At 40.3% G+C, this 22,817-nt stretch overlaps 1 protein-coding gene across 2 annotated transcripts in view; it reads right to left on the minus strand.

The window, feature by feature from the left end:
• Window positions 1–1,214: 1,214 nt before the first annotated feature.
• The window catches only part of abcc9 (ATP-binding cassette, sub-family C (CFTR/MRP), member 9), a 58,968-nt gene continuing 37,365 nt past the window's right edge, over window positions 1,215–22,817 (minus strand). Inside the window, exons 30-40 of one of the 2 annotated variants that reach the window (XM_071894946.2) lie at window positions 21,190–21,282; window positions 20,354–20,456; window positions 19,206–19,319; window positions 18,279–18,399; window positions 15,067–15,197; window positions 12,508–12,586; window positions 8,803–8,911; window positions 5,091–5,194; window positions 4,702–4,835; window positions 4,387–4,449; window positions 1,215–1,352 (exon numbers count right to left, since the gene is read on the minus strand). In XM_071894946.2, coding sequence (XP_071751047.2) covers window positions 1,215–1,352; window positions 4,387–4,449; window positions 4,702–4,835; window positions 5,091–5,194; window positions 8,803–8,911; window positions 12,508–12,586; window positions 15,067–15,197; window positions 18,279–18,399; window positions 19,206–19,319; window positions 20,354–20,456; window positions 21,190–21,282 — 1,189 coding nt within the window. Of the gene's footprint in view, window positions 1,353–3,101; window positions 3,240–4,386; window positions 4,450–4,701; window positions 4,836–5,090; window positions 5,195–8,802; window positions 8,912–12,507; window positions 12,587–15,066; window positions 15,198–18,278; window positions 18,400–19,205; window positions 19,320–20,353; window positions 20,457–21,189; window positions 21,283–22,817 lie in introns of those variants that run through there. The other variant, XM_071894954.2, reaches the window with a different exon arrangement.

A 22,817-nucleotide genomic window follows, 5' to 3' on the forward strand; every position in this document is an offset into this window, starting at 1 on the left:
GCAATATAAAATGATCCTTACAGGACTTACTTGTTACATCAATCAATTAATCAATCAATTAATATATTCAGCAAACAATCAATTTCGCAATATAAATGACCAAGTCCATAGATACAATGGACATCAAAAGTCTATACACTTTCAAATCTTCTAGTCTTTATTGCCTTGAGGCCTGAAATTGTTTTGATGAAACATTGTTGATTTTCATTTCAGGCCTCAGGGCAAAGACTAGAATTTTTGAAAGAGTGTAGAGTTTGATATCAACTGTATATCAAAAGCTCAATCATGTCCGGAAGACAGCTATTAAAGTGGTTTAGGCAAAGAGAAACCTAATCACTTAACTGATCTATGATTGATTGTCAACTGACATGTGGAGTAGTGGGTTGGTAATTGATAAGGATACACCTCACCCTGACCAGGGGGCTGAGATGTTAAATCTTGTTACATCTCTTGTCTAGGCTTAGGTTTGACTGTTGCACTTCATACTACTGGTTGGTTGTAAGGTCGGTGATCCAAGAATTGATGCTTATTCCACTGCTGCACTCATGGTGCATCCTTCTGGATACGTGAATCAGCTACATTCCTACAGTGTAGGAAATGTAAGAAGTGATAAACTGATTGACTGATTGAATGATCCATTTATATTTTGAATGACAGGTGACTGCTTGTTGATGGTGTGTCTACATGCCACTGGAGAGTTTTAGGGCTCTATTTTCGTGAATCAAGGGCCCACGGCGCAAAAGTACAGTCAAAGGCACATGGCGCGAGCACACAGGGCATAGCGAATTAATTTTGGTAACTGGATTAGTAGGAATACATTATCAGTAGGTGTAGTGAGCCTGGTGTCAGTCACGACCAGTCAAATCACCTCTTTTTCTTCCCGGTAATCCTTGACACCAAAATTGCACAGCGCTGCTTGATCGTTACTGACACCCCCTACTGCCCCTCTCCTCCCACTTAGGTGCAGTCAAGTTCAGTGACTAAAACAACAGGCGAGAAAAAAAATCTGTGCGCCCGATAAAAATGCCTCTTCACTGGTGCGAAGCCCCGCCGTCGGCTATGTGCCGTCATGAAAATAGAGCCCTTAGAGTCACATGGTCAAAATACTGTTTCAGAGGCCTGTCCACCTCACCAAAAAAGAACTAAGTAAAAAACATTTCAACTAACTGATCAGTCTATCAGTTGATTGGCAGGCTGACTGATGACTGGTGTGTCTACATGTCGGCCCTGACGAATGAGGCGAACATCCCGTCCTCCTGCTCCAGAAGAGTCTCAGGTTTGTCGTACTCCAGGATGTTCCCTCGCTTCATCACAATGACCAGATCAGCCGTTAGGATGGTGTGAACACGGTGCTGAAAACACAGAGAGGAGGGGCAGAAAGCAAAAAGAGACAATTGGACTCTGGAAAACGTGTTTATAAAGACAATGAAAGAAATGCTTCATAGCACATACAACCAGTGTTGGGGAGAGTTACTTTTGAAACGCACTAGTTACTTTAATTCGTTACTTACCCTAAACAGTAACTAGTTACGTTACTAAGTTAGTCTTAATTAAAAGTAACGCGTTAGAGTACTTTCACGTTACCCACTTAAAATCATGCCTTTAAAATACGTCTTCTGCTGATGTCATCACTCTTAATGTACAGAAATCATCACTAATCATCACGTTTGGGACACAGCCTTAAGTAACAATCTACTGTTGTCTAAAGAAAACATCAAGGTGCTTTCAGTTACCTGGTTCTACAGTAAATACTCAGTGGGGGTTTGGACCGACTGGATGCCTTTCTGCCGTCACTGCATCACAACCGCAAGTGATTTTTATCAACACTGTGAAACATTGGCTCCATGTTCCTCTCTATAAAAAAGCCTAATTTGAGAAAAATGATGCTATCGACACGGAGCTATTGACGTTAAAAGGCGCAACTTAAGGCGCATTAACCGGTGAATATCAAAACTTCAAACCTAACTTCACCCCGGTGATCAACCGAGCCTTAACTGATCCGGTCTGCTCTCAAAATAAACGGCAGACTGCGCTCACAAGCTTTCAATTCAAATCTTCAGGTTGGATAGTGAAAGCTAAACTTACAGTTAACAATAATGTTCTTATCCTTCTCTTAGATCAGTTCAAAGTTATGCGAATATCTCCAAGTTCTGCAGTTTATTGTTGTGTTGATTCTGAAAGCGAGTCGTGCACCGCCAGCCTGCTGCAGTCTTTTAATAACATATGTAGCTTATAATAGCCTACCTTTTTAATTTGCACTAACTAAACATTCAACCATTTGAAAGAAAAATAAAAGTAGCGAAATGTAACTTTGACAAATAACTAATAACTGATTACATAAATTGAAAAACGAACGCGTTAAGTTACTCGTTACCACAAAAAAGTAATCTGATTACTGTAACGCGTTACCCCCAACACTACATACAACACATTGCTAGTTTTATGCATTACTGTATTTATTATTGAGTTATATTTTCAAGGTGGATTTATTGATACCAGTGTTTTACAACACTTTTGTGTAACATGTTTTAGCCTTCAACCCTTTTGCTAAAGTTGATGGTTTTCAGTATTCATTTTCCATGCCTGTTTTAACAGCACCTTGAAATGACTATTCAGTACCTTATAATCTGCTCCTGCAATCAATGTTGGAGGGGTTTGTGTGCCAAAAATGACCGAGAGAGATATTTTGTTAGGAAGCTTGTGCTCTTGGTTGGGGCACCTAAGGCAAACTGGTCTCAGGTGAGTAGCCAGACCCTGAACCTGACCCAGAAACGTGGCATGATGATGGATGGATGGATGGATAATTTGACATCCACTAATCTGCAAGCACTGTGGACTATTTGAAATTAAAATAACATTGTAGGCCATGTCAAAACACTGTGGGCTATGAGCAAATAGCACTGCACGTACAAGAAATATCTTTAAAAGCATGCAGTAGTAGCTTTTTTCTGTACCAACCAGGCTGTCAGTGGCTGTGAGGCTTCAGCAGACCCAGACCAAACTCCAGAGAAGCAGGAAAGAAACACAGAGGAAGGAGTGGAAGAGGACGGAGGTAATAGAGAAGACAGAAGACAGCAGGGCTGAGCCAAAGTGGGCTGGGTCTACTTGTGAGTCCTCACTAGCACACTGAAGAGGCTCTCCTCCTGAGCTAGCAGGTTGGGACCAGAGTCACACTCCACCAAGATGCCCGAGGAGAAGACCAACACCTGCTCGGCCTCCAGGATAGAGGACACCAGGTGCTGGCGACAGGACGAGGACAGAGGGAAGGATAGAGGGAACAAGGAAGTGAAAATGGGATGGGAAAGTGAAAGCACAGGAAGCACAAGAGGGAAATGGTAGGGGAAAGGGGAAATGGTGGGAGAGGAGAAAGGAAGGGAGGAGAGAGATGGAGGGACCGAGAAGGATGGAAAATAAGGGAAGTGGGCAGGATAGGGGGAGAAAGGAGGAAAGAGAAAGAAAAGAAGGGAGGATGGAAAAGTGAAAGCACATGCAAGATGAAGTGGGAAGACAGAGCGAGGGAGAGCAAGAAGGGTGAGGGAAGAATTGAGAGGGCAGAGAGATGGATGAAAGGGATATTTCAGAAAGAGGGAGTAGGTAATTATGGAGGAATATGGGGGGCAGAGAGGGACAGAAAAGTAAAGACAGCAGAAAGAGTTGCGGGAAATTGTCAGAAAGGGTAGAAAGAGAGAGGATGTACAAACAGGTGGCAGAGGACAAGACAGTATCAGAGAGGAGAGGAAAAAAGGAAAAGGAAGGCAGATAAGTGAAAGAAGTGGGCAAGAAGACTGAGTTTACAGTAAAGACACTAATCCATTTGCAAGGTTAACTAGGTTAGATTAGAAGAAGTAGTTACCATGGGAAATGTTTGGAGGAAAGATGTGGGAGAAGAATGCATATGCATTCATAAGGAAAATCGTTTTTTTTTCCAATGATAGATGCACATAGAGCTCAAACCAGGGGGAGACAAATATATGCATCTATCTACGTAGACATAAAAGTCACTGTTACTTGAACAAACCCACTTGTTTTTTCCATAAATTTCCACTATACTCATTCATTGCAACTCTTATTACAGCCATGTTTACAGAGAATACTTTTCTGACAGTGTAAGTATTAGCAAGCTATCTGAGGTCCATGATGCTCAGGCAACTTTTTCAGGCATTGGAGACAGTTTTGCCTGCAGAAGGGGAAGAAGTTGAGGAAAAGTATCGCAGAAAAATACTGTCAGTTGTAGTGGCTGGTAAAATGGTCCACTTGCATTGCCTCAAAATGTCCCCCGAGCATTATGGCCTTTAAGGTGCGGTCTGTCCAAATAACAAGAAGCAGAAAAGGTTCTGGTTTGAATCCTCCTCATTTCCAATCAGGAGAGTCGGTTGGTTGACTTACTGCGATAGTAACGACTGTCCTGTCTGCAAATGCAGTCATCACAACCTTTTGTAAGATATTCTCCTGTGAGGAAAGAAAGAGAAATAGAATTAATTAGAATTTAAAAGGGAATTAGAGTGAGAAAGAATTTGAAATGGTATTGGCTCTAAGACAGCGGTGCTATATTGGTTAATAGGTGGAGCATGTGAAATATCTAGGTGCTGTGGTCTGATCCATGAGAATGTTACACTCTCTGACATCACACACACACACACACACACACATACTGTATGTGTGTGTATATATAGTATATACAGTACATCTACATATACACACCGTGGCCATGTCTATAGATGCTGTGGCTTCATCCATGATGAGGATGCTGCTCTTTCTGACAAACGCTCTGGCCAAGCAGAAGAGCTGCCTCTGGCCAACGCTGAAGTTCTCTCCACCCTCTGTCACGACCGCGTCTACACACACACACACACACACACACCAAAGCATGTGCACATACACAAAGACGCATACATTCAGAGGAAAAGGAAACTTGTGTTAATTTACGTTTTGTTTATACCACTCATACTGGTCAGTGTATCCTTCAGGAATCAAAGACTCTGAATATTAGTTTAGTACCTGGTTTCTGAACCTGGGGGGACACAAAATGGGTTGTGCATCAATCAATCATTTAAATTTCATCTTATCTTATCTTATATATGAAGACAGACCTAGTCCTCCAGGCAGGGCCTTCACCATGTTCTTCAGCTGAGCGATCTCTAGCGCCTCCCACAGTCTGTCGTCAGTACACGTCCTCTCTGGATCCAGATTAAACCTACAACAAGAGAGAGAGAGAGAGAAGAGAGAGAGAAGAGAGAGACTCGTGAGTGATGCTGCATTTGCTTTGTACGGGGGAAAAAAACATCGGAATGACTTGACATTTAGAAGGAACAAGTACGAAGTATTGACATTTCCTTGTTGGCGACGTCCAACAGGTTTAGAGGAAAGACTTTCCAAGCAGTATTTAACAATCTGAAAGCTGAATGGTATTTTTCAAGTGGGGAAGCCTGTGAGTGAGAGACAGAGAGAGGAAGAGAGTGAATGAGTGGATACATGAGTAAGCGGATGATTAAACAAGCAAGTGAGCATCAAAGCAAGCGGGCAGCGGAGAGCAGGGAGGCTTGAGAACTCGGAGAGAGGAGATGACCATAACAGGCAATGCCAGTGTGTCCATACACACAGTCATCAGGCAGAGACTGGCTCTACCAGCTGGCTTTGAATAACCAGAGTACAGAGAATACTCAACATGAAGGAGGATCGCACTTCCACCTTAAGATATCATTCAACTGTGCTCTGTTCTACTGTCGAGTACTCAACACTATTCTGTTGTGCTCTACAGTGTCTATTACTCAACTCTATCCTACTGCAATGTACTGCACTGTAAACTGTACTGTACTCTCTTCTTACTATTTTCTCTACTCTACTGCACACTGTTCAGACATACATACATTGGCAACCTTGATATATAACGTAACCATAGAGACAACATTTTTGGTGTAACTGAAGTTGGTTTCTAATTAATTAACTAATTATTTCCATTGCATTTCTGCTTTATCACATAGTTTATGGTCAAGAGTATGGTTAAACCAATAAATTGGTTTGCACATATAGGTTTGGCCTTTTATTAAAGATTTAATCTGGTCCAGTCAGTGCCGTCCACCTCTGATGTGATGAAAATGATACAGTTTGATTGATTATATATTTAGAATTGATCAATACTACACTGGTTGTCTATGAGAACACCTTAACCTGAATTGATTTTGATCAGACGTGTTGTTTTCTTTCTTTTCTTTAGTGTCCCATGATGGTCTAAACGCTGCTTCAGAGGCTTTTCCACCCTGATACAATTCTGGTGGAAACACGTGGAAATACGTGGAATTCCCCCAAAACTATTGACATGAGAATGGTCAAATTTAAAGTTTTAATATCAGCACAAAATATCGACTATCACCAGCCTTCAAAAACGCATATAGGTTGAACACTAGTAGAGAACAACAGGAAATATGGGAGAAAGAGAGATAACATGCATTAAAGGTTGCTGTGTAGACACCAAGGCGCCCTCAACGAGATATATTGGACAAATTAAACACCAAATATGCCCTAATGTCTTATACACCTTGTGTAAATCACTTTGAATTGCCTTTGTATATGAAATGTGCTATATAAATAAACTTGCCTTGCGGCCAGATATCAGGAGTAATAGATCTAAGATGGCGCTGATACATGCTGCTCTTTTCTTTCCCCTTTCTGTCATGAACTCACGTGTTGTGGTGTCTGGATTTATTCATTGATTTGATCTTGTATTGCTGAATGTTGTCAGTTGTGTGTAAATATTATTCTCAAAGTGTTATTGCCTGTAAAGCACTTTGTAGCTCTGTTTAGAAAAATGCCACACAAATAAAGTTACTATTATTATTAAAGTTATTATTCCTATTCTTATTAGAGTTTTACTGTCCCGTGATCCGAATGCTGTTTCAGAGGCTTTCCCACCCTACCAAGACTAAAATACTTGTAATATTTTTGGAATTATTATTGAGTTGAGCAAATTCCTTACTTATGTTTGCCAATGAATTCTCTAATTTGAGAAATAAGTGGAAAATGGCAAATGTGTGTGGCATGGCCAAACTGGGGGTAAACTGGGTCAAAATCTTGTAGTGTACATCTAACCTAACAGGCTAAAACAGTTACTGTCGACCATTCACCTCAGGCCTCTGTTCACATAAACAAGAGCTGGTGGAGATGCCAAGATATTCTCTCTCTCTCTCTCTCTCTCTCTCTCTCTCTCTCTCTCTCTCACACACACACACACACACACACTCATACACGGTTTCTCCTTTCCTCTCTCTATATCTAGACCGGCATATCTGTCCAAACAAACAGCACATGCTCTTTGTCTTTCATAACAAACACGGAGTCACTTTATCATCTAGTACTCCAAACAGACGGAGGCTGCGAGCGTGTATGAGAGAGGGAGAGAGAGAGAGAGAAAGAGAGAGAAAGAGAAAGAGTGATATGTGGGCTCTTACATCCCTTGAACGACCTCTCCGGGCGATGACGTGTGTAAAGAAGTCAGATTGGGTCCCACCAGTGTTCCCACTGTGTTTTCACCCACTCACCCCACAGCTGGGCCCTCGTGTCTTTGTGTGACAAGTGTCGCTGAGGCCAAACCACTTTTCACAATTCAAAAATTGGGATTTTGGAGATGTCCAGAGTGTGTTTTATTTATTGATTTGTTGGTGCAGCTCAACCCCAGCTGGTGCACCAACACCTCTTGTGCAGCTTGTTATGTGTCACAAACAATATTTTACGATACTCTAAGTTATAGTTCTTGCGCTTCACGTTTCTTATTTTTTTTAATTTTGTCTCCATCTTTGGTGCTAAGCGCTCGGGGGCGATCATTGATTGATATAACACAGTAGTGATTCATCTTATAAACATTTATTCAGATTAGTACTTTAACACTGTGTAAAACTACATATCACACTTGGAGTTTCTTTTGGTGAACTATTCCTTTAAAAAATACAAACAGGACTTTTACTTTCAGTTCATTCCTATTGACAAATGGCTTCAGCTAAGCCCTTTTCTTCCGCTGGCACAGTACTAACTGTGTGTGTAAGATCTGGCTATGGAGATGCGCCATGCAAAGCACTGTAACAATTACTGAGAGCTTAATGTGAAAACAGGAGTTGTAAGCACTGTACATGCTACTTGTCCCATATAACCAGTTACATCTGGTTTAAAACTGTACCAAGTAAGATGGATGTCAAAAGATTCCATTCTACAAATTGGACTCTTATAGAGTACATTGAATTAAACATAATGGGGATTACATTTTCATAGAAAAACAATCTTCCTTATTGAATCCTCTATTCTTTCTTCCTTTATTGGATGAAATTGTGTTTTATTGCATTAAACTTCTGGTAAAGTTAATGCAATTCTTCATTAGAAATGATTTTGCACGGGCACCCCGGTGGTTCACAGAGTAGAGCACGTACCATATAAGGCTCAGTCCTTCCCGCAGCAACCCGGGTTCGAATCCAGCCCGCGGTCATTTGCTGCATGTCCTCCCCTCTCTCTCTCCCATACCTTCCTGTCTCTCTCTCACACTATCTCTGTCAATAATGCCTAAAATAAATCTTTTAAAAAAAAAAGATTTTGCATGTGTTATAATGGGAAAAGGAGTGGACATTTTTTCTCTCAGTAATGAACACAACCAGCAGGGGCGCTAGTTGCCACTCTGCCTCCCAATTGGTCTTGCTTGTGGCGACTAAAACCCCAGCAATCCCTCTGATGGTACTTCAGGAAGGCTCTGTATATTAACACTTCATCGCTGTGTTTGGATTGTGTGTGTGTGTGTGTGCGTGTGTGTGTGTGTGTGTGTACCTTATTGATCCACTGAACAGCACAGGATCTTGTAGGATGATGGAGAGTCGAGACCTGAGTGTCTGCAGAGGCAGCTTACAGATGTCGATCCCATCAATGATGATCTTCCCTGTAATAAACCACACACTCACATTACTGGTCCATATCAAGGACGTTCCATCAGCTACCATCTAGTGAAGAGGTAAAATATCACCATGCTAAATACTGGAATAATACTGCTTTGTCATTTACTCTTTTGATTTGAGAACAAGGCTTTTTATCCTTTATAGCTGAAATGTGTGTGTTTGTGTATATTATGGTTATTTTGTGCTAGGTGGCAGTAGAAAGCGTACTTATTGTCTCTTTATCAGGTGATTTTTAAAGTCGTTTTTAATTACAGATACCTACTTAAATTTGTCTTCTCACCGTAAACCCCCTCATTGGTATAAAATTTCTTGAATACATATTTTTTGTTCCGTTCATATTTTCTGGGTTATGAAACAAAGAATGTTCTGTAGACTGCAGGAGTTTAGTTAGAAGGAGTGTTATCACCGTGACACTGTTCTAATTTTATTTCACTGCTTTATAAGGAAACGCTGCTGACACAAATGTCTTAATTTACTGTTAAATAAAATGTCTGAACAGCTGTGCTGTGTGTGTGTGTGCACGTGTGTGTGGAAAAAGTGTGTAATCTTATTTTTGGCTGAATAATCTGTCTAGGAGGAGCCATCATAGTTTAGAGTAAAAACAGAATATTACGATTACGACTCCGCTATCACTGTGTTCTCACCGCATTGCTTTAAAAACCGAATAAATCAAAATGATTTTTCTGCAACATTTAGAGTTCATGGCCACAGTCTTGAAGTTGAAATATAACCCAGGGGCTCCAAATACACAGACACACAAAAAGAAAATAGGTCAACCTCTGATAGAAGAGTGCACTTCAGGTCCTCTTTTCAGGAATTTAAAAGCAAAGCAAGAAACAAGAGGAACAATCAGACCTGCATGTTCTCACTTCAGCCCATTAAAGTGCAGTCTTTAGATAGAGGGGTCTGGAGGAGTGCTTCAACCGCACTGACATGCAAGGAGGGATTGTTAAATATACACATTTCCTCCAACATAAACATGCATGACTGTAATACATGGTGGATGGCAGAAGTTCAAAGACATGGCGCAAACAATCTTTGGAAGAGAACGTAGATGGCTAATTTGCCTCCAGTAGTGTTTTATTTTTACTGTACTTCGGTCCCTAAAAGCCCACTATGTTATGTACATTGATTTTCTCCCTGCCACTAAAGCAATATTGCCTGCCTACAGTGCTTTAAATGGTTAGTTGTAGTGTGGGGAGTTGAAGTCACTGATGTCCACACTTCAAGCTAAGCAAGGCAGTGGAACAATCATCAGTGAATAAGCACTTCAGACTAAGGTTTCTTAATGTACTGTATGGGTCAGAACCTAAATATTTTGTGGGTCTAATAGCCGAATGGGCTTCACATAGCCAGATTAGTAATGTGTTTGAAACCAAGAGGGACTAGATTTACACTGTTTGGGTCCCAAGATGAAAGGGTTTACAATTCCCTCTTTAGACCATAAAAAGGAATGGGATACTGAAAGGGTTATGGGGTTTTGAGTTAAAGGTGCTACATGTAGCATTTTTAAACATCAATGTATCACTGTCAAACTAACTATGATACCTTGGCATAAGTACCATAAACGAATGAGACCGTGGTTGAGACGGTTGGTACTTTATCTCACGCCAGTGGTATTGTCAGTGCTAGTGTTTCTTAACAGTACAACCACAATTCCCATAAATCATGCTGCTTCCTGTCCCCCCTCCCCCTCCCTGAAGAGGATCAACATGTTGGAAGTGATTTTTCCATCGGCCTTTCACTCCTTCCACCATCTCCTATTGCCAGAAACTCTAAAAGCTTTAGCTCCGTTTGGGTAAAGGAACAGCGCCCTCTTCCTCTTTTATTCGGTAAAGCAATCTCCCTTTGTGCTGTAAAGCAATCCAGCAGATTTCCCAGCAAATTCAACCCAGTGGCTCAATGTAAAATGCAGTGTAGAGGCCGGTAGATGGTGATGGTCTTGTTTGTTTACTGTAATAATACTAATGCCTTAAAATTAATGTGGTCATGATTTACTGATTTTAAAATGCTATATGTAGCACCTGTTAAAGAATGCAGTTGTACAATGATCAACTCAACAACTATCTTAAAGCTACACTAGGCAAATTTGCATGTTGGCAGCTACAAATGGCAGCAAGTTATTACTATTAGCTTAGATATACACAACTAAGGCCATAAAATTGTACTCTTATGCTTATGATGTTTTAGTTTTCTATTTTTACTACATTGTCAAAAATAAGCAGCCTTTTGTTTTTGTCTGGATTTTGCTAGTTACTATATCCTAATGAAAGTGTAAATGTCTGATTTGGGTTGTTTTTTTTAAACTAGAAAATTTGAAAGGGACTTTTAATATCCACTGTATTTCATCTGCATCTACATTTTAGAATATTATTATATGTTGTGCTGCATCCTATGCAAGATTTTTGTGTGATAACATTTGCTATGTGTACAGTATTGTTAAGCTTTTACCCTGCTTCAGTTGGCCCACAGGGACAAATAAAGTTCTGTACTGTATTGTTATGAGTTATACTGTTTAAATTATTAAGTATTTTTAGAGAAATGAGACACAGCAAGAGCATCTGGTTAATATGACATCTTCATGGTGAGTCAAGGTGACAGTCACCATGGCACTATGGTGCTATGTAAACACAGAAAGTATTGGCAGAGGGGACACTTAGACTTCATCAATGAGAAACATGGAGAGTTTCAAGATCTGGTTAGTATTGGGCAAGTTGATATTGGTCTTTAGTGTCAGGTAATGTTGGCCAAATTTCATGCTTTCATGTGAAGACAAAAAAAGAGATCCATTTTTACCTGTGCATTTACCGTCATTTGCTATAGCCAAACTGTGCCTGTATCACAGATTTTGAATGGATAGAAATGCCTTTCAATAAATTTAAAAATGGTGATTATCATAACACTTGAGGAAGCACCCTATCTTTCCATTCACATTCTATGGTATGTGGTGTAAGCCCCTGGGTAGTTACATCATAAATTAACTAATGAATTAGCAGCTCAGCAGCATTTGAGACATGGCAGTTCAACAAGGACCTAATGAAAACCCTACAGGCTCTTAGACACAGCAGCACATGGAGATGCTGGCCTTTCTGGTAAGCACTAAAGATTGTCTTCATTTGTCTTCATTTCATCTATCATATTATGATCTATTAGAGTATTTTGAGAGGTTCAAGTACCCTCTTCACAGTAGAGCACTGTATTGAAGGATGGGGGAGTAGGCTGTACATCCCTTCTACCTTTGTGGTGGATGAGAGGAGGCGGAAAGAAAGAACATGAGAAAGCAAGAGAGAAATTGAGGCACAAAGAGAGTTGGGTTGTTTTTTGGGCAAAGTACATGGGCGACAATTAGAGACCCAGGGACAATAACCTACTTGGATGTTCCTGTGGGACAAACAGTGAGTTGGAGAGACCGAGACAAGGAGAGAGAGAAACAACAGACAGAGTTAGCAAGAGAAAGATGAGAGAGACCGGGAGTCAACAGGGATAGAAACCAAGGAAACAGACAGAGATGGAAGAGCTGATGCATCAACCTTATTATGATCTCTCTCTGTGTGAAGGATGTGATGCCAGACAGACCAACCTTCAAACATATCCACCATGTTGAAAAAGGCCAGGGACAGAGATGACTTCCCACTGCCTGTCCGACCACAGATGCCCACCTAATTAAAAGAGGGAGGGAGGGAGAAGAGAAAGATGTAGAGACACAGAGAGAGAGAGAGAGAGAGAGAGACAGAGAGAGATGGGTCAAGAAGCTATTCAGTGTAACGCTGCCTTGAGGAATAAGGCACTTGTGTGATAACAAGCTGGTAGCATGCTCATGTTGTGTGTGGAGTGGAGTTTGATCACTAGGTGTCAATTCACAGTTTCAAGGAGGCGTATGTCTGTGACTTTAAAGGGAAAGTCCACATTCAAACAAAATCCGCATGCTAGTCTTTACTTTGAATATGAACAGTGTGAAGTCAAAATGTATTTTCGTACAGAAGCAAAGCATGCTTGTCTTTTGAAACTAGAAAACCCATTGTACATTCCACAGTCATGCCTGTATTTCATTATGGAGAAATTTTGTATTCACAGGCTGCTCCTTCTACTCAATGTTTTCACTCTGCCTTGGGATTTATTACAAGAGATTGATTGATTGATTGATTTTATTTATGGATTAGTAAACAAAAAACAAAACAAAGAAATCCAAAGGATAACATGTTAAAGTGAAAGACACTTATTTCCAACATGGTCCCAAGATGTTAAAAAGACAAAGAAAAACACAAGGAAGCACAAGACATTGAACATAAAAACTAAACAAACACAATCCTAAAAAACCAAAAACACATCACCACCATTACAAGATAAAAAATAACTCCTACATCAGAAAAACAAGGACAGCTAAAGTAACAATGTCATTGCAGATTTCATTATAAATCTGTTACCCTGTTCCATAAAAAAGTCCTAACCTGACTTCTATAAGCCCCTCTCATATTTAAAAACTTGACGTGTAACGGAAGATAGATTTCAGGCTCACCATTATGATTTCTATAAAAAAAATTGGCTGGTCTTCTCTAACAACAAGAAGAACCATGCCACAAAGAAGATTTAGATCCAAGGAGTGCATAGTTTACTGATGTCATGTTACATGATTTCTGGGTAATGAAGTCCTTCAAACTTTCAAAAATTCAAACCCGTTATCTCTCGCGGCCACTTGGGGCCAACAAAGTTTGACGTTGCCTAGTGCTGCTTTAAATTATCAAATTGAAATCAATATCAATCTCCCTTGAATTGCCCCTTATCCTTCCTTCATGATCACTGATACCTTCTATAGTCGCTTTTCCACCACATGGTACCGGCTGAACTCGCCTCGACTCGACCCCCCACCCCCACCCCACCCCCACCCCCACCCCACCCCCACCCAACTGGTCATCATAGCAACGCCACGACGCCGCATGAAACTCAACCGCCCCAAAATGCATTGCGTCTCTTCAGACTGCGGAATGGCGGACTGCGAGGCAGACGGTCCTGGTCCCAAATCTCCGAAAACGTTGCAGCAGATTTACAAACAGGCGTTATTTGGATAAACTGACCACATATTGGGAATCTACATGGTTACTTTCTCGCCTGAAAAAATATTAAAACTTAATAAAGTGACATATTAACAGTCGTAGAGCCAAAATTACAACAGTTTTTAGCCTGCTTTAAAATCCCCGCTATCGCTGCCGGCAATGATGACGATTCTCTCTGACCAATCAGTAGTCTGCAGTGTTTTCACGTCACCTTTTGGTATCGCCTCAGCTCGCTTGGAACCTCGACGGAGGTGCTACCAAAAAAAGTACCAGGTACCAGGTAATATGGTACCTGGAGTAGAGTCGAGTCGAGTTGAGCCGGTACCATGCGGTGGAAAAGCGGCATATGTGTTTCCTCTCCTTGGCCTCTTGAGAACGTTCCCTTCCCTTCTGCCTATAGACGCATCGCTAGTTTATCAATGCAGTGTGATGTGAGGCCCAAGCTTTCCAGCAATGGTGTGTGAATTACCTGAATTACCTTACATGGAATACGTAACATTGCAAGTTTAACTTTGGCTCTTTTACAGAAATGTCACTTGGTCACGAAACAGCAAATTGCTAGAGACAATTTTCTGGAGTTTTGGCGGTAGCTCTGAAACACACATGATCTCTTAATGGAAAAGATCTGGAACATTTAAGGAAAAGGTTGTTGTCCATGAAATGGATTTATGTCATGTCTATGTTAAAAAGCACACCAGGCCTATGCTTTTCAGCTAATGAAGGGAGTTGGGCCAATATATCAGGCCAATATTGCCCTTATTAAAAATCGTCCAGTCAGTGTCATCCACCTCTGATTATTATTGATTATCATCCTGGGTTTCAATAGAGAGTTTCCACCATGACAGTGATGCAATTCTGGGGGAAACACTGACTACTTGTGATTTTTTTGGAATGTTTTGTCAAGAAAATTGAACATTGAATTGATATCTGAATAGATATAAGCTATTCAATATCGGCACAAAATATTGGTATCAACCTTTAAAACCCCGTATCGGTTTAACCCTACCCATCTACCACACACCCAACTCCATCTCTCTCTCTCTCCCTCTCTCTCTCGCACTCTCTCCTCGCACCATCATGTTAATTACCTTCTGGCCTGGGTTGATGTATGCATTGACGTGCTTGAGCACCGGTTTGAGCATGGGATCATAGCGCACACACAGGTCTTGGATCTTTATCTCACCCTGCTGGGGCCAGTCCTCAGGCACCTGAGAGGTATCTGGAGGGAGAGAAACAGAGGAGGAGAGAGGCAGGGAGAGAGCTGAAATTCCACAACAACCCACGGAGAGGTTTTTTTTTTTTCAAAGCACATCGCACTTAACAATGAAGCCCCAACCTCAGAGGGAGAGAGGAGAGGAAAAGGTGAGAAGGGAGGAGGCAGAGAGATGGTGGAGCTACAACTTAAAGGGGAAATATGTTTGTTTTTTACAGCACAAAAAGACTATAACATATCTGTTGTATTTTGCTATAAATTCATATATCTATGTTCTTCAGCTTTCCATATCCCACTCATTGTTACATGCTGCATATATATTGATATTTGTATATTAGTATATTTTTTACATATATTATATGTATTGAATACACAAATATTCAATATTTTGGTAAATTTCCACATCATAAATATTCTTTACTCATTTCTTTTATGCCTCACTAAGTCCTACTGCTATTATTTTATAATCCAATAATGTTGTAATGCAGACTTTTTCCACACACTTGCCATTCATACTTAAAGTGTTAAAACTGTTGGTTGCAAATGTTTGTATAACCCCAATTTGATATATTCTGGTTCTATACATGCTTACACATTTTTCACTGCTGTACCCTGTAACCTTTCTTGGACAATGCTAAAACTAAGCTTTGAACTGCCCCTCAACATGTAATCTTACAATAATTTTTTACTATCTATACCATGAAGCAACTTCATACTCCCCTTTTCTCTCATCTGTGTATATCTGTAAAATGTTTCCTATTTTGATTATAGTTACATTTTGTACAGTTGAAATACCGAAAGCCAATAAACAGAATCTTAAAAAGAAAAAAAAGAAAAAAAAGAAAAAAACTAAAACAATGCAATATGACAGTTTGTAAATCTGTCCTTCTCTCCTTCCCTGAAAGACACACTAGAATAGAAAATAATACTGTTAAAATACTAGAGGAGTAGGAGTACAAGACAATGGAAACACAAAACAGACTGCACCAACCACTTGCTGGCTGTGTATCTTACAGTCCTGGCTTGTAAAAACAGCAGCATATAGACCATATGGACCAAGTCGTAACATTCCAGATATAGTATAGTTTTCCTATTAAAGTGCTTAAAGGGCTCCTCAGATTCCCTATAGACATTAGCGGAACAGTGCTGCCTGCATGCGCAATTCATACTGCAATTGCTATACTCAGGAAAAAAAACAAATTTTTGAATGATTTATCTGTTAATATCATGCAGGTCTACTCCAAACCCACTCTTTCATTATTAATACACTCCATGTGTGTGTGTGTGTGTGTGTGTGCCAGTAGGAGGATAAAACCCAGCAGATAACAGTTTTATGGTTCTAGTGCTGTCTACCTTCAGTTTGTTCCTCCCTTACTGTGGAAAGATTTGACGCTGTTATCAGCCGGAGCTGGAAGCTTCCATGATGTCAGAGAGGAGGAACCGTTCTATTCTACTTTCGCTCAGGGGTTTTGGGGGTTGTTTTAGGGTTTCACGGGTTATTTGCCGGAAACCACCAGGTCAGGATGAATAAGCTGACCCTTATGAGACAGAGGGACAGAGAGAGACAGAGAGAAAAAGAGGAGCCCCTCTCCTTTACCCCTCTCTCTCCTCTTTCACTCGTCTTTCAAGACATTCTGCCAAAAAATCGGCTATTCTGTCTCTTCCTCTTGCCCAGTTTCTCCTTTTCTTTGATGATTGCTCTTGACTCCCCCGCTTTCCTCCTTTCTTCCTGCCTTCCCTCCGTCTCAGGAGTTGTTTTTGTTATGTGTCCCGACGGTCAGAGCTGAATTAGGCAAAATTGCTTTCATATATTCTGCTCCCTCTTCACAGAACTTAACGCAAAGTGATTTAAAGCTGAAAAAGCTGGTCCCCCTTGGAAAATTTGAACTGTTATTGAAAGATCTTGTGGCAGACTCACTGAGGAGCTTTGTTTAGTTGAGATTTAAATAGATTTGGCCCTTTAGCCTACTGGTGAATTTTGGACCACTTACACAGAAGATTTGTACTTTTTGTTCTCTTTTATGTGATTTTGACTATATTCTGACTTTATAGTTGTATGTTTTTTGTCTGGCACTTTTCTGTTTGTCTTGATGCTGCTTCCTTGGTCCGATCTCCCTCGACAAAGACATTCAACCTGGTTAAACAAAGGTTGAATAATAAAAAAAATAAAGTCTCTATCTTATCTTTCTTGCCAAGAGTCTGGCTCATCCTCCCATCCAGGAACACTTGTATTTCACCACAGCAACAGCACATCCCAGACACTCAAAACACAGTTGCTGGACTCTAAGCGGAGGGGAAGACAGTTATGAAGGTTCTCCACACACACGTGCATTTACTCATGAAACACACACACACACACACACACACATAGAGTTACAATGATGCTCCAACAAGGGGAGTTTTATCATTGTAAAAGGTCATTCTGTCTCAGTCTATAAATCATGAACCTTTAACAGGAGTACAAACCTCATCTGTTTGTACTTGGCTTTGTGTGTGAAAATCTCACTTGGTGAACAAACCTTTAATAGGTATTGATGGATATATAATGTGTAAAAGGTTTGGTTTTGCCACAACGTGACCCTTTAGTTTTCTTACTTCATTGTTCTCAAACAATGAATGTAATTATGGAAATGCTGGAACGCAGTGGTGAGATGCATCATTTCCCACGTTTCGGCAAAATGCAATCAGTGGTGTCTGAGATACTGCATGTGACGGACAGACATGAGAACTAAAAAAACAAATGAATAAGCGGTCAAACAAACGAACGGAGGGAAACCAATCCATCATCCTGCTCCCCCCATCAGGAGGGTAAAAGTACTTCAGTTGATAGTAATTCATAGTAGTAGTCACAGTAGAAGAAGTATCCTGCTACCCTTCTCTAGTTCTCAGCAATGTTGTTGCCCCTTGCACTACACTTGAAAACTACTTACAATGATGTACAAATGTCGACTTATTCTGTCATGCTACGGTTTGAAATTAGTCACTCTGGAAAACAATATCTGAAAAAATGCCTTAAAGGTGAAGGTAGTTGTGCAGTATGTTGGGCAGTATGTCAGTGTAAATGCCTGATAACAAGAACTCAGTTACCCATAGATCCCTCGTAGTTCTCCGACTCTGTGCTGAGGAAGCTGTTGACCTTCTTCACCGCTGCCATCTGAACCTCCAGGTCCGCCAGGTTCCTCACAACCCAGTTCAGGTAGTTGGTCACCTGTATATAGGCATCCAAAGACATTACATTACATTTGATACATTAAGCTGATGCTCTTATCCAATGTGTAAGCAGGTAGGGGTTCAGTGTCTTGTTCCTTTAAGCTTGTTCTGTTTGCTCTAAAGTGCAGACATCTGAACCTCAGTATATTACAGTTGAATCTATGCAGACATGCACAAGTAAGCAGTTAAACGCTAATGTTTCAAGTGACATAAACAATACTTCTGCTGTCAGCATCCATCTATAAACAGACACTGCAGAATGCTGAATGAGCCGCCCACAGCATGTACTGTAAATATCTGAAGCCTTACAAATATCTGAATGGACCATACAGTTACAATCCGACAGTAATGGCCTGATAGAAATGCTGGAAACTTGTGCTTATAAGGCATTTAACACATCATAAGCACATTATAAACACATTGTAAGTGCATGATAATTATTATAATTAGAGCAGGACATGATACAATCTGCAAAAATGTAGGGGGCTGAATGCTTTATGGGGAAAGTGTATAGTTGAAGACATGATATTAACTTGAATGTAATTTTCTGATGTTTGTTGGATGATTATATTGTAAAAAAAAATAGTCTATGCTTGTAATGGGCTTATAATCCGCTTGCAATGCACTTTGAAATGCCATCTGTCTAATGAAATGGGTTGTTCAGGTTTGGCTAAGCTGGTGTTTCTAGTATCTAGAGTTATAAAATGCAAAAAAAAAAAAGACGACAGACGAATCGCATTCCCAGCAGAGAAAGAAAGGGAGACAGAGGTAACGACAGAGGGAATGAGAGCAGTGGAAACTCACAGTGAGGGCGTAGGTGAGTCCCAAGCCCACCAGGCCTCCAGAAGGCAGACCGTAGCGTAAACTCCATATGGAAGATACCGCTGCTGTCAGCACTATCACCGCTCCTAGGTAGTCCTGCAGAGAGGGGGAAAGAAGAAGAAGAAATTGACTCTTTATTTATTTACTCTATGTTGCAATTATTCAAAACAAAGTGACAAAAAGAGCAAAATACAAGCAAATGTTTATTTTAAAAATGCAATGATAATGATACCCTGAGTGGACTATGTTAGCATAGTCCACTTGTACTTGTACTTGTATTTTTTTGTGTGAGTGTGTGTGTGTGTGTGTGTGTGTGTGTGTGTGTGTGTGGTGAGAGGGAGGGGGGGTGTATTCATATTTTCATTTCTGTAACATTTGCTTATTGTTAAAATGTCAATAATGTTAAAATGTAAATAAAAAAAAGAACAAAATATAGAAATGAAAAAAAAAGTGGATAAATATAATGATAAAAACATTTAAAAAGTGGGATTTAAAAGATGATGAATCAGACAGGGTGTTCCACAGTCTAGAGACCCTGATGGTGAAATTACCTTTAGTCTTGAGTCTAAACTGAAGGACAGTAAAAGGTGTGCAATGTCGCTAGAGGTCACACCTAGCTTTAAACACAATCAGTATAATTGTAAAATCAACTCTAACTGGTAACCAGTATAGAGATACTGTTGCATTCTGAACAAGCTACAGACATGCAAGTTACTTTTAAATTAAGCCAAAGTAAAGAGAGTTGCAAGAGTCTAAAAAGATGAGATAAAAGCATGGATGACCTTTTACATTTGCAGAGGCTAAAAATTACTTGATTTTGGATTACAGGAGGCAGGATTGGACTCTCCTCTTAACCTGCTCTTCATAAGTCACTGTCAAAAATGCATTCAATTAATTACCACTGGCTTTTAGTTGGAGGATAGAATGCCAAGAAATTCTGAAATTGATGACAATGTCACAACAATAGATTGTATATAGCTTTTTACAAGACACAATATCAGAATTATTGTATTACTCAAAGGACAGAGCATGGTAACACCACACATACTAAAATAAGTACAGACTTGTGATGCCATGTTATTGTTACAAACAAAGTGTCATGAAATTGAAATCATGAAACTGTTCCTCACCGTTCGGACCTCCAGCCAGCGGTTGGCGGCAGACAGAAACAGGTAGGCCGTGTTGTTGGTGTCTGTCAACTCCAGCATGCGCTGTTTAAAACGAGCCTCATGTCTGAAACAAGCATTTCAATATACATTATATAGTATGCATCTCTTCATTCAGCCAACTATTGCTCTTCAAAATGGAGTTACAAAGTGCTTTACAAACAATAAAATAATAGCAACTGAAAACCAATGAAATAAACAATAAAAAGGACAGACGTGAATCAAAATCAGGGTTACAGAGGAGCAAAACTGGCAAAAAAAACAAAAACAAAACAAACTCATCATCTTTTCCTATCTGCATGCAGTAGTGAATAACTAGCATCTCCACCAGAGACTTGGTTTGGATGGAGACCAGTGGATAATGGTAATGGGAACTGGCCAGTGACTGCCAAGTATCTGCCTCAGCAGCAGAATCAGTTTTTCTATGTGTGTGTGCATGATATGTGCTTGCATATGTGTGTGTGAGTCATTGAGTGTGTGCGTATTTGTGTGTGATGTGTGTGTGTGTGTGTGTGTGTGTGTGTGTGTGAGTAGAGGAAGTCCTCAGGGAGGGAGGAGAGGAAAGCGTGAGAGCTGTTTAATGTTGGATTAGACTGATGCTGGGAAAGAGAGGGTGAACGTGCAGAGACAGAGAAATACAAGACGATACTACGACTGCTACTAGCACTATAACACTAACTATTACTACAACTACTACTACTGCTGTTGCAACTAGCAATACTACCATAACTTCTACAACTACTACTATTAGCACTACTACCATAACTACAACAATGTTGGACTACTAGTTTTAGGGGTACCTGAATGCTCTGATGGTGGTGAGGCCTTCAGCAGTCTCAGAGAAGTGGCAGAGCAGAGGAAGCTGGGTAGAGTCATCAAGGTCCTGGAGGTCCCTGAGAGAGAGAGAGAGAGAGAGAGACAGAGAGAGAGAGAGAGACAGAGAGAGAGAGAGAGAGAGAGAGAGAATCCAAATGAAGTAAATATTGGGCTGTGTTCAGCTGCTGTCATCTATTCGCTCACTGAACAGTATTTCTTGATGAAGAGATCAAGTCAAGTCAAGTCAAAAATTATTTGTATAGCACATTTAAAACAACCACAGTTGACCAAAGTGCTGAACAGGCTTAAAATACCAAAATAAACAAATATAAAAGTAAATAACACATAAGAATAAAAGAAAACAATAAACATAATAATAATAAAAGAATTGCGGCACGATAGAAGATGAAGTCAAGGTGTCAAGCTCAACTTGAATTGAATGCCAACGAGAAGAGGTGGGTCTTAAGCAGCGACTTAAAGGTTTCTAGGGTCTGAGCAGTTCTTATATGAATAGGTAAGCTGTTCCAGAGATTAGGGGCAGCCACCGCAAAGGCTCGGTCGCCTCTGTTTTTGTGCCTAGATCTCGGAACATCCAAGTGCATCTGGTTGGTCGACCTCAGTGCTCTAACTGGAGTATGATGATGCATGAGTTCTGCTAGATAAGGTGGCACCAGCCCATTTAAAACCTTAAAAACAAGCAATAAAATCTTAAAATCAATCCTGAAACGGACAGGAAGCCAGTGGAGGGAGGCCAATACTGGTGTTATGTGATCACGCTTTCTTTTTCCAGTTAGAAGACGAGCGGCTGCATTTTGTACTAACTGCAGACGACGAAGAGACGACTGATCTACACCCACATACAAAGAATTACAATAGTCTAACCGAGAGGTAATAAAAGCATGAATAACTCTCTCGAAATCATTGGGAGAGAGATAGGCCTTTACACCTTGGCTAAAAGTCTTACTGAAAAAAGCTAGTTTTGACAACTGAACTAATCTGTTCATCAAATTTGAAGGAGCTGTCAAACATCACACCAAGATTCTTAACAAAAGATCGTTAAAGGGCCAAGAGTACCATCAGAGTCATCCAATAGGTCAGGTCGACCAAACATAACGATCTCAGTCTTATTTTCATTAAGATTGAGAAAGTTTAAATCCATCCAAGTTTTGATATCTTTTAAGCAGTTCAGCAAAGGCTGCATTGAATCTTTACTTTTTGTTTTAATAGGCAGATAGATTTGTATATCATCAGCAAAATAATGAAAAGGAATATTATGTTTCTTAAAAATGGACCCCAAGGGCAGCATATACAATGAAAAGAGGATGGGGCCCAAAAAAGAGCCTTGAGGGACCCCACAAGTAAGTGGGGCCACAGTCGAAGAATATTCGCCCGAGAAACTCCTATCTGTCAGGTAGGACTGAAACCATTTGAGGGCAGTACCTTTGATGCCTATGCACTGTTCAAGATGTGATAAAAGGATCTTATGATCCACAGTGTCAAAGGCAGCAGTCAGATCTAAAAGCATCAGAATAGCAGAGTTCCCTGAATCAACAGTTAAGAGAAGATCATTAAAAACTCTTAAAAGAGCTGTTTCAGTACTATGGCGTGGTTT

This window comes from Centroberyx gerrardi, chromosome 24 (genome assembly GCF_048128805.1).
Source record: "Centroberyx gerrardi isolate f3 chromosome 24, fCenGer3.hap1.cur.20231027, whole genome shotgun sequence".
In the NCBI taxonomy this organism is placed as follows: Eukaryota; Metazoa; Chordata; class Actinopteri; order Beryciformes; family Berycidae; genus Centroberyx; species Centroberyx gerrardi.